At 34.6% G+C, this 16,085-nt stretch overlaps 2 protein-coding genes across 3 annotated transcripts in view; one reads left to right on the top strand and one right to left on the bottom strand.

Annotated features, from left to right (window-relative positions):
* The first annotated feature begins 564 nt into the window (after nucleotides 1-564).
* Nucleotides 565-7,318, top strand: LOC134847902 (myophilin-like). Of its 2 annotated transcripts, XM_063865167.1 has the most exons (5): nucleotides 565-716; nucleotides 1,773-1,897; nucleotides 3,504-3,573; nucleotides 4,079-4,216; nucleotides 7,041-7,318. In XM_063865167.1, the coding sequence occupies exons 1-5, from the start codon at nucleotides 714-716 to the stop codon at nucleotides 7,158-7,160; spliced, it is 456 nt and encodes a 151-aa protein (XP_063721237.1). In that variant the 5' UTR covers nucleotides 565-713; the 3' UTR covers nucleotides 7,161-7,318. The 2 variants fall into 2 exon arrangements, with proteins under 2 accessions (XP_063721237.1, XP_063721238.1); XM_063865168.1 differs by lacking the exons at nucleotides 565-716; nucleotides 1,773-1,897 and adding an exon at nucleotides 2,480-2,559.
* A 3,051-nt stretch (nucleotides 7,319-10,369) lies between these two features.
* The window catches only part of LOC134848674 (sperm acrosome-associated protein 9-like), a 15,418-nt gene continuing 9,702 nt past the window's right edge, over nucleotides 10,370-16,085 (bottom strand). The window contains exons 4-7 of the mRNA XM_063866191.1: nucleotides 15,589-15,793; nucleotides 14,854-15,016; nucleotides 11,238-11,369; nucleotides 10,370-10,521 (exon numbers count right to left, since the gene is read on the bottom strand). Coding sequence (XP_063722261.1) covers nucleotides 10,370-10,521; nucleotides 11,238-11,369; nucleotides 14,854-15,016; nucleotides 15,589-15,793 — 652 coding nt within the window. The remainder of the gene's footprint in view (nucleotides 10,522-11,237; nucleotides 11,370-14,853; nucleotides 15,017-15,588; nucleotides 15,794-16,085) is intronic.

Here is a 16,085-nt window from a genome sequence, read left to right on the forward strand (position 1 = left end):
AAATATTCCGTTTTCTTCGAAAGTCGGAACAAAAGTTTGTTCTCTAACCTAGTTTTGTTTTTACGGAATGTTTAGTTGATCACCCCAAATTTCATGGCAAATACGTCAGCAAAAGTGAAATTTCTTATGAAGCTGCACGCTATCTTATCAAATCCAACTTCTCTATGCTAGTTCATTGCTCTGTAAAACGAATGAATTCTCTAGGAATGAACGTTTATTGACATTGGGTGCCAAGTTTTGGAAAACCCAATTCTTTAAAATGGTGTAAAATTGCGTCTGCTTATCATACTTCGCATTTGATAACAGACGACTTCTCTCTGCTAACTTTTCGTAGTTCTCTGCTTAAAATTGATAAGAAGTTATGCGAAAATAATAAGATAAACACTGAGTTTTTATTGCACCAGCTCTCAAATCAAACTATTTATTTTTTGATTTCATTTTTTTTCTCAAATCAGTGTTTTAGGTTTACGGAACGTTTGGTTTATAGAAACTTTGTGTAAATTTTGTTACTAAACTGCCCCTGTAAACCCTTTTGCGAGCCAAATGTTTCCAGCACATGGATTTGGGACTTAATAATCGCCCGTGCCGTGGAAACTGAACAGCAAACGTTGCCTGGCAAACCAATTCATTCTCATTTATTCTAGTTGCAACTCAACTTATTGCACAAAATTCAGCAACTTGTGATTTTGAACGAGTATACATAAGGTGTCATAATGGTAAGTTGCTGGGGATATTGAAAACTGCACTTTTTAAATCTTGTTCAATAGGACAAAAATGCTGAAAAAATCAGAGCTTGTAACAATAGATGGGTTTGGTTTGGTGCTATTCATATGCTCAAAAGTAACGAAGGGCGGGTCTTAAATAGTTGTTTTAATCACTTAGCACAAAAATCAGGAGTTTTTTCACCTAAGGAGAAAAGTGAGTTTGTAGTTGTGAACGGGCGGGTTATTGACTTCAGTTTTTAATGAATCCTCTGAACTACTACACCGCTGGGTCGTGTTGACGCGGGAGTATTCCCTGGTCGAGTTGCTCACTTTATTTCTCGACTGTCTACATCAAAACAATTGGTGCGTTTCGACCGTGTTCGACCAAAATTTGGTATGTTTCGACCGTCTTAACCAAAATTCAGTATGTTTTGACCGTGCTCGACCAAAATTTTGTATGTTTCGACCGTGCTCGACCGAATTCGGGTATGTTTCGACTTTCAAACAACACGATTTATCAAAATTAAAACGTTATAAGTCATACTTTCCGGGTAAAATCCTACGATGCTTTCTCATCAGAATGGAATGATTATAGTTGCTTGCAATTTAAACGCTTTGTAAAGACTAATTTTGAGCTATTTTCACTATCTTTTCAATTTCTGCAATTTGAGCCGAAATTTTTAAAAAAAGACATGTTGATACTTACAGAAAGTTTTCAATTTGACTCCGAATTACCACGGGACAATCGATATTTTTCGACCGTGCTCGAGGTATGTTACGACTGTTTTCGACCGTGCTCGAGGTAAATTTGACCGAGCTCGACCGGGCTTGAGGTCTGTTTTGACCATGTTTGAGGTATATTTCGATTTTTTTGCTCGAGCCGAACCCCAGTCTCGACCATTCTTTTTCGGTCGAGCACTGACATGTGCTCGAATTTGAAGGTCAAAACCTAAATTGAGCACCTCGATCCGGGTTTACAATTGGCTATTGATTTTAATTTGCTTTTGCCTGGAAGTTTAAAATAATATTTTTAATTATCTCGTCAACTTTTGTTTCAATCTGCATCAGCCGACTGAGAGCATCAAGGAGAGTGAAGTGATGGAGTGGGTGGCGGCTATTTTGGCACCCACCGGAGTAGTAGTTCCCAAGGGAGACATCAAGACAGTCCTCAAGGACGGAACCATCCTCTGCAAGTCAGTACCGTAATCATAGTTCACTAAAAAATATTTTGAGTTTATACTAACAATAACATCAAGACAGAACTTATGGACGAAACCATCCGCCACAAAGCAGTTATCAATTCACAGTTAATTAACACTATACTAGGACAACAGCAGTGGTAATTCTCAAAGGAGACATCAAAATAGTCCTCTTGAACAAAACCATCCTCCGCAAGTCAATGCACGAGTCTTAAACAGTTCACGAAGACCATTGTTTGCTCATAATAGCAATAGGAGTATTTTTTCCCAAAGTAGGCATCAAAATAGTCCTCAAGGACAAAATTTTCCTCTGCAAGTTCAACAAAAGTCAAAGTAAAATCTGTGATTATAATAAAAATAGAAGTAGTAGTTCCAAAGGGAGGCATTGAAACAGCCTTCGAGGACGAAACTTTCCTCTACAAGTAAGTACACCACTCTCGAAAACTAACTATCATTATCATGCGGTTATAATAACAAAAGGACAAGTGGTTCTCAAAAGAGACATCAAAACAACACTGAAGGACGGAAGTATCATCTAAAAGTCAAAGAATTACAATACCTCACTAACATTATTTTTTGATGGAATTATCAATGGAAGTAGTAGCTTATGAGAGAGACTTCAAAACCGTCTTCATGGACGGAATCATCCTCTGCAAGTCAGTACAGGAGTCAAAATACAGGAGTCTCAATTAAGCTATTCTGTGATTATAATAGCAGTAGTTGTAGTAGTTCTGAATATAATTATCCTCTGCATGCCTGTAGAAGAGTCACAATAACTCAACTAACACTCTTGTTCGATGATAATAAGAAAAAGAAATTTAGTTCCCAAGAGAGACATCAAGACACTCCTCAAAAACGGAACCATCCTCTGCATGTCAATACACGAGTCTTAAACAAATCACTAACACTATTGCTTGATCATAATGGCAACGGAGTATTATTTCCAAAGGGAGACATCAAGTCAATTCTCAAGGACGGAACCATTATCTAAAAGTAGCTGCAACAGTCTCGATATCTAACTTACTTTTAATTTAATTCGATTTTTTGAGATAGTAGTGTTGAGCTTTCATTGATTAATATTGCTCCATTTTCCAAATGAAGGCAGAAAATGTTGTTTTGTTTCAATCTTGCGTAGTAACTACAGTTTTAAAACAAGGGATTACAAATTTGCTAGAAAAATTTGCTATTGTTTTGAAAAATAAATGAAAAGCATTTATTTAGTTGGTAGCAGATAGTTTTCACAAAACTTAATGAAAATTTTGGTATAAAGGATTATATTGGAAAAAACTCAAAAATTTTATAGCGTTTTATTTTTAATAATACAAGCGTTTTATTTTTGTTTCAATGAAAAAAATTAGTCATAATTTTTTCAAAATCTAAAAAGTAACAAACTAAGTTTTTTCACGCAATTTTACGCGTATGGAGTTGTATGGAAATTAAACTGAGTACATTTTTCATATATTTTCATGATTTGCATTTGTGGTCAAACCCACGTATCATGTTGCTAAAGTCATAATGGTCAACCTAAATTCTCCATCAACTTTTAATAAATGGCAACTTAGATTTAGTGAAACTCTAAAGTCTTTTGTTTTGTTGTTAGACTGATAGCGGCGCTACCTGACGGAAAAGTTGGAAAATACAACAAAAAGGCAGCCGGCAAGTTTCAGATGGTGAGACAAACTATATGAATTTGTTCTTCAAAAACAGGTTCCTCAGGACTTTGACATTTTCACCACCCATAAGAGGTTCCCCCTATTTTTTGTACTGTTTTATGTCAACCATATTTGCCTGAGCGAACCTATTTTTTTCTTCAAGAATCTTTCATGCAAAATGCAAGACAACTATTTTTGTTTGAAAAAGGCGCATCAAAAACTTGATTTTTTGGCCAACATTTTCCAAAAGAATTCAAAAGTGAGCAACCTGTGTCTATGCTGGTGAACGCGTTTTTTAAATTTTGAAATAGATTTTTATTTATAGGGTTTCTCGGAGGTTCGAGAATAGTTAAGTTTGGTTCGTCAATTTTGATAACTTTATCAATGTTCTTGTGAAATTTTTTGAAGTCCTCTTCTCTGGAGAACGATCCATCAGTAATTTAATAGACAGTGAATTGAATTACATAAGAATGAGCGAGGGCTTATGTTACACTTACAAAACAAAATAAACTATTTTTCTCAGATGGAGAATGCGGACGCGTTTGTGAAAGCGATGAAGGCATACGGAGTGTCTGACGACGATTCATTCGCCTCGGTGGACTTGGTAGAGGCGAGAGGTATCAACCAAGTCAAGATTGCACTGCTGTCACTAGCCCGAAAGGTAAATTAGCCGAAAATGTTTTTTCTGTTATGCAGTTGAAAGAAAAAACAAGAATACACATAACACTCATTCACATTATTAGCCCGGGTTGATATCCATGCTAGAAAAAAGTCTACTCATACAATTTCATATATAGAGCTTATCAAAAAAGAGGATATACTAGTCATACAATTGCAAACTATTAAATTTTTATGACCAAAGTTTTTTTCTGAAATACAGTTTTGTTTGTTGATGTTTGTTAAAATGAGGACGCTCATAGTTGATGCAAAACATGTAATGGCTATGAAATAAATTTAGAGACTACAACTGCAAACTCGAGAAAAATTGATGTCAATTATACCGTAAAAAAGCTAGCCGTAAGAAATTCATGCTGAGTAAAATTACATTAATATCGTTTTTTCAAAATAACTCCAAAACTGGCAAAAATTTCTTATTTTTGTATGTTCTGAAAAATCTTTATTTTTTTCTAACGTAGTTCAGACAGAGTTTTTTCGCACAAAAGAAAAAAATCAGAATATGTGTTTTTGTAAGCTCGTTTTTAATGGAAAAATATTTAATTTATGGCAAGATAAATTTGGAGTCAGTCCAAAAAATCCGCGACCTACAAATACTCAATTTTTGCAAAATAAATTATTAAATTGTCTTGCTTTATGATAAACAGGAAACATCAAACCAGACCCAATTTTCAATCGCAGAAAATGCTAGTCAAACACTTTCGTAGTATGGAAAAAAAACTATTGGCAGAATTTTATAAAACGAGAAAAAACTAGTCGTAGGTAGATCAAACTCTTGCTCCACAAGTATGAAAAGCATCAATGGGGAAGTGTGCGTTTATGAACTTTAGAAAATAAAACTGGTGTTTTAAGAACGGAAAAACATGCGCAGTGCATGCTTTTTTTTGCAAATCAGCTGGCATCAAGTACTTTTGGAGCTTATTTTGCATACTCTGACACATTGTCAAAAAATTTCAATGAAAATGTTCGGAAACTGCGTTTGGAGCATTGTCGCAGTTGACGCATCGTAAAATCTGCAATTCTTAAATTTCTTTTAAGCAAATAAAATTTTCATTATTGTTCCAGTTTTCAAAGAAGGGACGGAATAAATGTGCTCGGTGTGTTTTTTTCTCCAGACAAATTTTTATTTTCTAGCAAACAATTTTTGACGGAATTTCTTATATCATTTGTAGGATATTGGAATTTTTTGTCCTGAGATCAAATTTGAAAAAATTATATTTTAACGATGTTTATTTTTACAAAGTTATGTGGGCTTGAAGACTGCCAATTTGGAATGATAAACGCGCAATATTTTGTGTGCTTTGAACGGTGGGTATTCACAAGTACCAAAATGATAAATCAGTCCCATTTGTACCAAAATAAAAAATCACTCGCGTTAGTACCAAAAATATTCAATTGGCCTAAGACTATTAAGCCGACTACTTAAAGCTCCTGTTTTAAGGTCGCCGGTGAGCGCGCTACGCGCGAGTCGCCGCTTTGCGGCTATAACCGGCTCTAATTTTCGTATAGAGTCCTGCCCTCTGTTGGCAAGCTCGCAACACGTTGGCGCGACTGCGGCGGTCCTTATTCTGCTGTATAGTTTTCTTCTGTTTGAACAGTAGAAAATTAATGTAATAATTCGTTGGCTCACAATTCGACCAATCAGAACTCGAGTTGAATAATTTTGGTACAAATGGGGCCGATTTTTCATTTTGGTACAAATGACCGTTGGTACAAATGGGACGTCACCTATCAACACGTCATTCGATTTAGCCAATTTGGGATATTTATTGCTGAGTATCTTTTGTGCTATGAACACGTCAATCAGTTTAGCAATTCGGCATAATTAATGCTCAGTCTTTTTGGTGCTGTTAACGCGTCAGTCAATTTGTCCAAATTTGGATAATTAACACTCGATAATTTAGCTCTTTTTCCTCCCCCCCCCACCTGCAAATTTTTATATTTGAAGTTACTGTTCACTTTGTCCGATTGTCGTGAAAATTGACATGCAGACTCATTAGGCCATAATAAGCATATTTGATCTTCATAATTAACCTTGTAAAACCAATTTTTACACCATAAAATTCATGTTTGAGTGAGGTGGGGGGTAAAGGAAAAAGAGCCAATAATTTTTGTGATATGAACGCGTAAGCTGAGATTTATTTCGCCTCGTTAGTTATCCTAAATTGCAAATTTGGTTGGTATTCACTAGTACCAAAATGATAAACCAGTCCCATTTGTACCAAAATAAAAAATCAATCGCGTTAGTACCAAAAATATTCAATTGGCCTAAGACTATTAAGCCGACTACTTCAAGCTCTTGGTTTAAGGTCGCCGGTGGAAACAGGGACCTTTTAGTGCTTTAGAAGAGCTCGGAAAATCATTTGGTCGACCTAAAAAAAAGGTCGTCAAAATTTTCGAAAATTTTCGTTTTTTGGCTGACTGACACTAACTTTTGACTGTTTTTGGTCAAATTTTTGCCTGTGGCGCCAAAAATGTGGTCAAAACGGGGTCTTTTTAGTGTTTTCAACTTAGTCAACCTAAAAGGACGGTCGATAAAATTTTTGGAAATTTTTTCGAAAATCCGCCTTCCCCATTCTAGAAAATCCAAGATCCGCCCCTGCATCTGTATATAATTTTCTTACGTTAACATAGATAATTGTTATTATTGACTATTTTTTTTATAAAAAGCACGCTTTAATTACATTTGCAAGGAAAATAATTGTCGTACCAATAGATCAAAAGAATTGTTATGACTGTTTAGATCAAAGGAATTGTTGTGACTGTTGGCAGTTGACTGTTAAATAGGTTTCTGTTTACTTTTTCTTTAGGCCCAAGTGAAAGAGGGCTACAATGGACCTACTTTGGGAGTAAAAGAGGCGACTGAGAACAAACGAGAGTTCACGGAGGAACAACTGAATGAGGCTAAGAACATTCCGCGTGCATGGTAACACTTTGCTAAAAGGCGCGGAATAAAATTAGCAAAAAAAAACTGAGTATAAGATAACATGTTTCCCATTTAATTGTTAAGTAATTACAATTACAACAAATCTCAAAAATTCTAATCACGTTGTATTGATACAAATATAATATTGAGTACTAATTAAAATTGCTAATTAATGGTTTGCAAGAAAAAGAATTATAGCACGCAGCAAGGTGCAATTCATTCTAGAAAAATGTGAGCAATACGAATGTTGGATAAGTTTGGTCAAATCAAGGATCAAAGAAGACGAAAATCAAGGTAGCCAGTTTTTCCGCTTTTGCTATTTCGGTTCCTTTTTTAAACCATTAGTTTTTACCTCGCAATAAAAGCGGCACTCAGTTGCCAAAGCTTCAGCAAGCTCAGAGAAACAAGTAAAATAAAATTCAAAAAATACAATTCTTGAAAAGCTGAAGGATCAAGCGCATAATTTCTTCCAAAGCGCATAACTTCCACAAATATTCCCTAAAATGCAAGGTTAAATAGCTATTACATGAAAAAATTTTCTGAGGTAAAATATATTCTGCTCGCTTGTTCGAAATGGATACTTTATAGATAATCAAGTTTTTTTCAGAATTAATTCGTGGCTAGGTTAGAAACTCCACGGTAGGTCTTTTAGGAGGGGTGGGAGATTGTATGGTTGACCCAAATAAATTTGCCAATCTATTGATGATCAGCGAAAAAAAAATCCCAGAAAACTCAAACTTCAGTATTTGTTTCGACCGGTGAATAAGCTGATCCTCTGTTATCTGCGACGCAACTGAACGTACAAGATCTAGTTAAAAGTCTCGGTTAAAATGCGATTAAATTATACCTTGACAAAATTGTACCTGAACTTGTTTCGACTTCAGTTTTAGCTAGGCTGGAAACTCCACGGTAGGTCACTTAGAGGGAGGGGAGATTGTACGGTTGGTCCAAACTGAAATATATTTGTCAACCCGCACTCAGTAAGAGAAAATGATTTATTATATTACAATTATAATTGTGATTTTATCAAAATTATAATTAATTATATGCACCAAATTTAGATGTTTAAGATTTATAATCCATTATAATGATAACATTTTTGGTCACATTATAATGAATTATAATCAATTATAATTGATTATAAATTTTCCAAATTTTTTTTATAATCTCTCCTAATATTTTATTATCTCCTATAATCTGTTATAATATATTATACTAGAGTATAGTCCTGTTTTTTGTCAAAAATCTCTAAAAGTGAGATGACTTGTCATTTATTGGTTCATCTGAACACAAAGTTACCACGAAAGTTTCATAGAGATCCCTTCACATTAGTTGAAAGAATCCCGCGTCAGGGGAAGTATAACTCTTCTACATAAATTATGAAACTAAAGCAGTGTGCTGATTATTGGTTATTCAAAGAAATTAAAATATGAACCATGAAACAACTATAATATGAAGAAATGAAAACAAAAAAGTTATAAATTTGAATTGATTTGAAAAGTGTTAAAACAGTTTTTCCCTTTTTTCACATAAGCCAATGTCTAAGAAAACATAAAATATGAACAATTCAGATTGAAGTTCGAAGACAAAATGTGCAAACAAAAAGGATTATAAACAATTTTTGTACGACTGGTACTGAAATCATATTATAATCAATTATCAACGCTTGAAACTGGATGCGGGATTGTATTGATGATGATTGTATTTTGTCTCGATTTGAATCACATGAAATATTAAGATCAGCGTTCAAAATCAACATTTAAAATCTCAGGTAAAATCACTTGAACCCTTCATAATAGAGTTAATTTTAGTTCAGAAGTTTTCTATATTTTTTTTTCTATATTTTCTAAAACTGATCCAATTTCAATAGCTCTGAAAAATTAATTTTTATACCGTTAAGAATCTAAAAAATGAATTTTTTAATGAATCAAAGTTAAAAATTACCTGCTTTTGGAAACGTACTTTGAACACTTTATCGAAAAAGGGAAGTTGAATCAAGGCCTAAACGAAATCATAATGACAAGCTAAAAAAATGAAAATTTTCATTTTCAATTTTCAAATTTTCAAAACTGAAAACTTTTAAATTTCAAAGTTTTTATATTGCGCCCAACCGTTCATGTTTCAGTAGTTTTTCATGATTTCAATTTTTCGCAAATTGCAACAAAAGATGTGGAGTCAGGAATTGTTTGTGTAATTTAATTTGTATATTCAACTGTTTGTGTATATTTGTGCATAGTAAGTTTACACTGCGGCGAAGTCTGCGACTGTAAGTAAAATCCGCAAGATTTAAGCGGAATCCGCAATTTGAAAGGGGAATTGCCATAATGTAATAAAAATGGCTTGTATTTTTAAAAAAATGCAAAACTGCTTACATTTGCGGAATCGAGAATCGAAAACAACTAAAATTGCTCGTTTCGGAATCCGCGAAGATTTCAGCATGCCGCCAAAAATTTCTCATTTCCTTATTTCAGCGCATAATCCTCGGAAATGTTAAAAATGGATTCTTATTACATTTTGGAACAAGTATAAACACTTGTCTCAGGATTCCAGTGGCCTAGCGTCTCCAAACTGTGTGCCTATTCAGTGCAAAATTTGGAAGCGTAATTATTTTTTTTCCAAACGGAGTTTGTTTTATCGAAATAAATTATGAAGTTTTCCTAATATAACCAGAAAGAGTTTAGAAAAGTATTAATGAACGCGAAGTATCAGTTGACTTTTTAACATCTATTTCAATTTTTAGGTTTCTACAAGTTTCAGTTTTTTTTAGATCGACACTTTATGTCTACGCTAATCCAGTTTGAGAAACTAAAACACTAAAAAATTTCACTTCTCGTTTTGAAACTAAATGTAGAGCGCGTTTTCGCAACCATTTGCACTTCTGATTTTCAATGAGCGTAAATAAAGAGCTGAAAACAACTTTTAATTTTTTTCCTTGAGGCGGCTCTATTCAACCATTGACACTTAAAAAGGGTCTGGTATTTTCAAATTGAGCCTAGCTAGAGTCGGAGCGATTAGTAAATCTGTAATTTGTTTTCATTTTAATTTTTTTTCTGGTAAAGACAAATTTGATAGTAGTTTTTGAATTATACTGAGATAGTTTCTTGGTTTCATCGTCTAATAGCTACTGATATCTTCTGTATAGTTTTTATACAGCAAAAAAAAACTGCAAAAACTCAGTATGCGAACAATTTTTCTTCAAAAAAGTCATTCTGCCTAGTGACACAGTCGTCCACAGAAGCTACTAGAGTTGTCGTGGCAACTGTCCGAACATGCACAATACTTGGTGGCGGCGTAGTTCCATGAATGTCGTCCCGCCCCCTTCCATGGTCGCTGGGGTTCAAAAGGGAAGCAATCTCCACCTTTCCCTAGTAGCAAAATCTGTATTTTTTATAAGTAGTCCTAATTGATTGGTTTTTTGGGAATTAGAAAAATTGTTGGTGAATTTTTTTTGCGTTTCTATTGCATTGGTGAAGTTTTTGCTAAATTAATTTTAACCAATTTTTAAAGTATATCTAATTATTTGCTTGTTGGTTAGTTTTTCAAATATATTTTGGAGTTTTTGACGGATAATTATGTATGTTTAAATTATGATAACTTTTTTTCGAAGGTTTTTCCATTTTTTTCAGATTCATGACTTTCGGTAAACATTACCTAAAAAAACTATAAGCAGAACCAGGGGCGGATCTCGGGTTTTCTCGAGGGTAGATTTATTTTCAAAAAAAGTTTAGGAATTTTATCGACCTTTTTTAGGTAGAATTAATTGATATTCCGAGCACTCCCAGAACCTTATAAAGACCGTATTTTGACTAAAAATTCAGCGCCGCAGTCACAGTTTAGAAAAAACATGTCAGAAAGCCGTTGTTGGGCACTTTTAAGAAAACTTCGACCAAAAAATGGTTTTCTTTCCGGTGCGCGCTCCCCTTCAAAATTAGTATATACTGGCGCCATGAGCGCCTTTACAAAATTTTACGGGTTGCTCGGCCTAGAATGGATGTCATTACATTGCTGCAAAAACTATTATATATAATTTTTTCCCTTCTAAGATAACCAATCAAGCACTAATGTTTTTAAGGTAACTAGCCTCTTCTTGGAAGAGCACATCGGGCACAGTATTTTCCATTGAGAATCCTCAACTTCTCCGTCAGATCTGCAGTGTCCACAAACTTCTTGTTCCTCGCGATGAAATCAGTACCGGGTCTGCTCTCTTTCGGAACTACATGCGAAACACATTTCAAATGAGTGTAAAAGAGAGCCTAAACATTATATATTGGGGCTACAATTTCCTTTTTCGAGGACGCTATATTGAGAAAGGGATCACATCTTAGTTAAATAAAACAAGGATAGCCGGTTAGTGTGCAAGTAGCACAGAATGTTCCGACCATAGTCTTGAAAAAATGCAACATTTTTTCAACGAAAATACAGTTTTACAACAATACAATATAAAAAAATTTCGGCGTCGAGTGATAAAAAGAGCTGAACAAAAAACCTGAAGATTAGGTATAATTGACAGCCATACTCAAATAAACAAATTGAAAAACAATTTTTGAGAAAAAAAAAATATTAGAACTAGGAAAAAAAATCGAACATTTTTTCTAGTTTTTTGCAGTATTTTGAATTTTTGGAAGATTCTGATTCCAAAAGGCGCCAAAATACCCAAAGCAAACTGACGTTATTCAAGTAAAATTACGTTTTTACGTTTTAAATTAAGCTATTGTAAGCTTTTAAGCAACTAAAATAAGACTGCTCGTTCGCTTTATTCGCTCGAAAATCAAAAATTCAAACCGGTTTTTCTCGACACTGGTAAAAATTTTTGAAAAGTTTTTAATGTGGTTCGAATCACAACTGTAAGGACTTTAACATGATATATCACTCAACCTAGTCCAATTATTATTTGTGGTACCTGATTTTGCGTGGAAAACTATAAGAAAAAAACTAAAACACACCCGAATACAAAGTTCCTCCCCATTTTCAATGATGGAAACAGTAACAAAGAGCATATCCAAGAGAAAGAATGAAATGTGTTAATAAACTTGAGTAAAGAGAGAAAAAATAGACTTTATTTGAAGAGTTTTCATTTTTCGATTTATTAACCAAATGCCTATTACTAAAAAAAATTGAAGGACGAGTTATTTTCCGATAAACATAATAAAACTTGAGTAAGCTGGACTACAAGACTGAGTAAAACCACTTTTCAGCACGTTTTGTTGCAGTTTTTACATTTTCATTATTGGAAGGCGTAACTTTTTTTCTTTCAAGCTCTGGTTCTTGAACTTTCAAGATAGAAATCAAAAGTTAAACCGGGAAAAAGTCAACCTGTAGCGTGATTAACCGATAAAAACTTCTCCCAAAAAAATGAAAAAAAATTTAAAAATCTGTTTCCTTGATTTATTCACTGGCAGAAAAACGGAGCCAAGAGATTGTTGGAAACGTGTTAATGGACTAATGGACCGAAAAAAACGTTTGAGCTAAATTTCCGAGTTGAATTAATAAAAAAGTTAGGCTCGCCAATTTTTCTGAAAGTATTGTAATTGACATTTTTTGACCCAAATCGATTCTTCTACCGTTTTCTCTCCACACGTTCAATCTTTGTAACTGTGTAAATTTTATAACCCATTTGACGATTATTTGGAAACTTGGCATACATAATAAGTTCTCATTTCCAACATTCAGTTGGTCTCCTTACTCAACCTTGCCAAGCATAAAATGGCACTGAATCCACTTATTCGATGGGATGGAGGTAAAACAATGAAAGAGTCTAAAAAGCGTGTTTGCAAATTAAGACGCGTATATTGGCCTCTCAAAAATATTGACTAGTTTGAGACGCATTTTAAAAAAAAACAATAGCGCTGGAGAAACAACGATAAAAGTTTCGTTTTTAGCAGCAAAAAAAATGAATTTTGGAAAAAGTACCCAGTTTTAGACTATTTAAAACAAAAGGTCATCCCCAATGCTTACGAAAACTGTTTGGAATTTCAATGCGTGTTTCAGTTATTAAAGAAGTACTTTGATGTTTTCGGCTCAAAATGTGTTATTAATTGTTATTATATAATAACAAGACTGCTCGTATCAGGGCGAAGCCCTGAATGTTCCACATGCCTTTTAGGGTCTTTGGAGCAGTAATAATATGAAAAATTTGAATGTAATAGAAAAAAAACTTTTAAAAAAATTTAAAAAAATTGAATTTGAGAAGTCATAGTAAGTACAAAGTGATAGATTTTGCTCCTATTAAAAAATCAATTATGACATTTAAGCTTCCTTGAACGAGCTTGGAAAAAATTTTAAGACGGATTAAATCTCGCTTACACGTTACTAGCGCGAAATATATTGCACGCTAATTGTCCCAAATTGGCATTTTTCAAACCCTTATATTTTCGCAAAAAATGATTACAGGCAAAATGGCAATCTTTAAACCCCCATAACTTTACGAAAAATGATCATATGTGAAACATCTTTCAAATTTAAGCTCAGGACAAAAGTCGGAACAATAATTTTTTATCTATGCCCACAGCAATTTGCTCGTTGTTCGTTGCGAAATCCGCGAAACAACTAAGTTGCCGACAAAATCTTCGTTGCGTGCAAAAAAACTTTGTGCGCAGAATCCTTGGAAGTTTTGTTAGTGGAATCCACTTACAATTTATTACATGTTTAAATACTTGTCTCTGGCTTGAAGTCACCTGCACACACACCAAACGGTGTGCGTATCGAGTACACAGTATGGCCTCGTAACAAAATTAAACCATCAAAAATTGTTGGAGGGATAAAAAGGGCTAGAACTCTGAGGAACTTTTGACGCGTTCATAACTGTTGTGCAAGTCAGTTTTTACTACAATCAAACATCATGAGCAGTAGAGGATTTGGAGGCGGGGGGAGGAAATCAAGTTTGCTGGTAAGTTGAGTACTTCAACGGTCAGAGCTCAACCTAGAAAAACAACAAAAAGCCTTTTTTTTTTAGTAGCTCAAATTTGTCAAAACAGACACATTTTGATGCAAAAATAACTTTTTTTCCATCTCCATTGCTCAAATCTAAAAGTACAGGGGCGGATTTAGGGGTAACCGGGTCGGCGGAAATCCCCCCCCCCCCCACCCTCAGGGATTCGACCCCCTGATGACCCAACGGGTCCTCCCTTTGTACTATTTTGAGATATTTATTTTAGGTGAGGTACCCCAAAATTTTTCTAATGGCGCCTTGGGCGCCAATAAATTCTAATTTTTGAGGGGGAGCGCGCGCGCCGAATAAACGCAATTTTTTGGTCAAAATTTTCCAAAATGTGCCCAAAAATTCCTTTTTGACCTGTTTTGTCAAAATATTGCCTACGGCGCAGAAAATTGGACCAAAACAGGGTCTTTTTAATGCTCTGAGAGAGCTCGGAAAATCAATTTGGTCGCCCTAAAAAAAGGGTCGACAAAATATTTTTCGAAATTTTTTTGAAAATACGCCCCTTTCCCTCGAGAAGATCCTAGATCCGCCCCTGATCATGAGCATTAGTTTCATGAAATAAAATTTGCACAGGGGAGGCAAGAACGAAAAAAAAAACAATTTTGAAAAAAGAATAGTTTTTTTTTCAAAAACTGCATCATCACTCAATGACATAACCAATAGCAATTAATTTCTTTTCTAAAATTAGATACTACGCGAGAAAAAAATGGTAGAGGGAAGGCAAAGAGTCCGAAGTAATTAAAAAGTTAAAAATCGACACCTGTTTTGACAACAGGTGGTTCTTCGTCTATGCCCTGCTCGAGTATCTTGGTCAGCCGGGCCAGTTCCTTCCTCGCACAGGACATGATCTCCAGTGCTATGGGGAGGTAACTCACAGCTCCTCCAAAGTGCTTCCTAGCCTCCTCTACTCCAAGTCTGTAAACCTAGAGATGAGAAGATTAATTTATTTTTTATCCAGCCAGAAAATGCGTTATTTTTGCAATCACGCATAAAAAATTGAGAATGAAACAATACTAAGATTGGGAACAAGTTGTGAATTCCTAAATTCATCGCTGCAATCAAACCTAAAGTTTCATGATTTTACACATATATTTCTGAAAATGTGAAGCAATTTTTGCTCAAAGAAATGTGTCTGCAAGGATTGATACTCAGAATAAAAGAAGTCGTCACCAAAAATAAAACCATTTTAGTGAAATCTTTTGTTCAAGCAAGGGTCGAACAAGGGTTTTTACGAGAAAACGAAGCTGAAAATGTTCTCCCTCCTTTCCCACAAACATTGTTTATAATTTTGGTTTAAAATGGTGAGTTTGAAGAGGAGACTTCGCAAAAAACCAAAGGTCGATTATTTGGATTTCGAGGGATGGAATTCTTGACATGACTTGCATAAATGTCAAAGTGACCAAATGCATAATCAAATTATGTGACGCCATTGAAACAAAGACTTTAATAGCTGAAAACTTACATCGCCTATTGAAACTGAATTAGTTTGAATCACCTGTTGGTACGGATAGTCGACCCTGAGTTCGAAGAAGTTGAACCTCTTTCCGAGGAAGTCTCTTATTCTCGACAGGAGGCTCTGAGCAATAGAGGTGTCTAGGTTCTTTCTCACTGCAGCCGTGAAGGTCCTGTCGAAGTAGTCTTGCATCTTGAAGTAGTAGTCTTCGAATTGACCGTGCAGACAGATGAACTGTCTCGCCACTCTAAAAGTCCAAGTCGAGTTTGTAATAGTTAATATTTTTTATCACTGAAAAATAATGTTAAATCGAAAAACGCCTGAATAAAAAAACGTTGAACTTTGTGCTTGAAACAATTTGATTGTCACTTTGTTGCGTTTCATATCCTACGCTGAAGTTACTGTCGTTTTAATCAAAGCAAACGCGGATCTGGTTTCATTTATTGGTGGATGAACTTAATTTTTAAATAAAATTTGGCCGACCTTTTCTTTAGATTGAACAAATTGTGATTTGACAAGCTCTCCCAAAACAGAGCATT

Source organism: Symsagittifera roscoffensis, chromosome 6 (genome assembly GCF_963678635.1).
Source record: "Symsagittifera roscoffensis chromosome 6, txSymRosc1.1, whole genome shotgun sequence".
Classification (NCBI taxonomy): Eukaryota; Metazoa; Xenacoelomorpha; order Acoela; family Convolutidae; genus Symsagittifera; species Symsagittifera roscoffensis.

Bases quoted from the DNA above. Each gene is read 5' to 3' on its own strand.
- LOC134847902 (XM_063865167.1), top strand. The intron at 1,898-3,503 runs GTCAGTACCGTA...TTTTGTTGTTAG, and splicing joins GACGGAACCATCCTCTGCAA to ACTGATAGCGGCGCTACCTG. The intron at 3,574-4,078 runs GTGAGACAAACT...TATTTTTCTCAG, and splicing joins CAGCCGGCAAGTTTCAGATG to ATGGAGAATGCGGACGCGTT.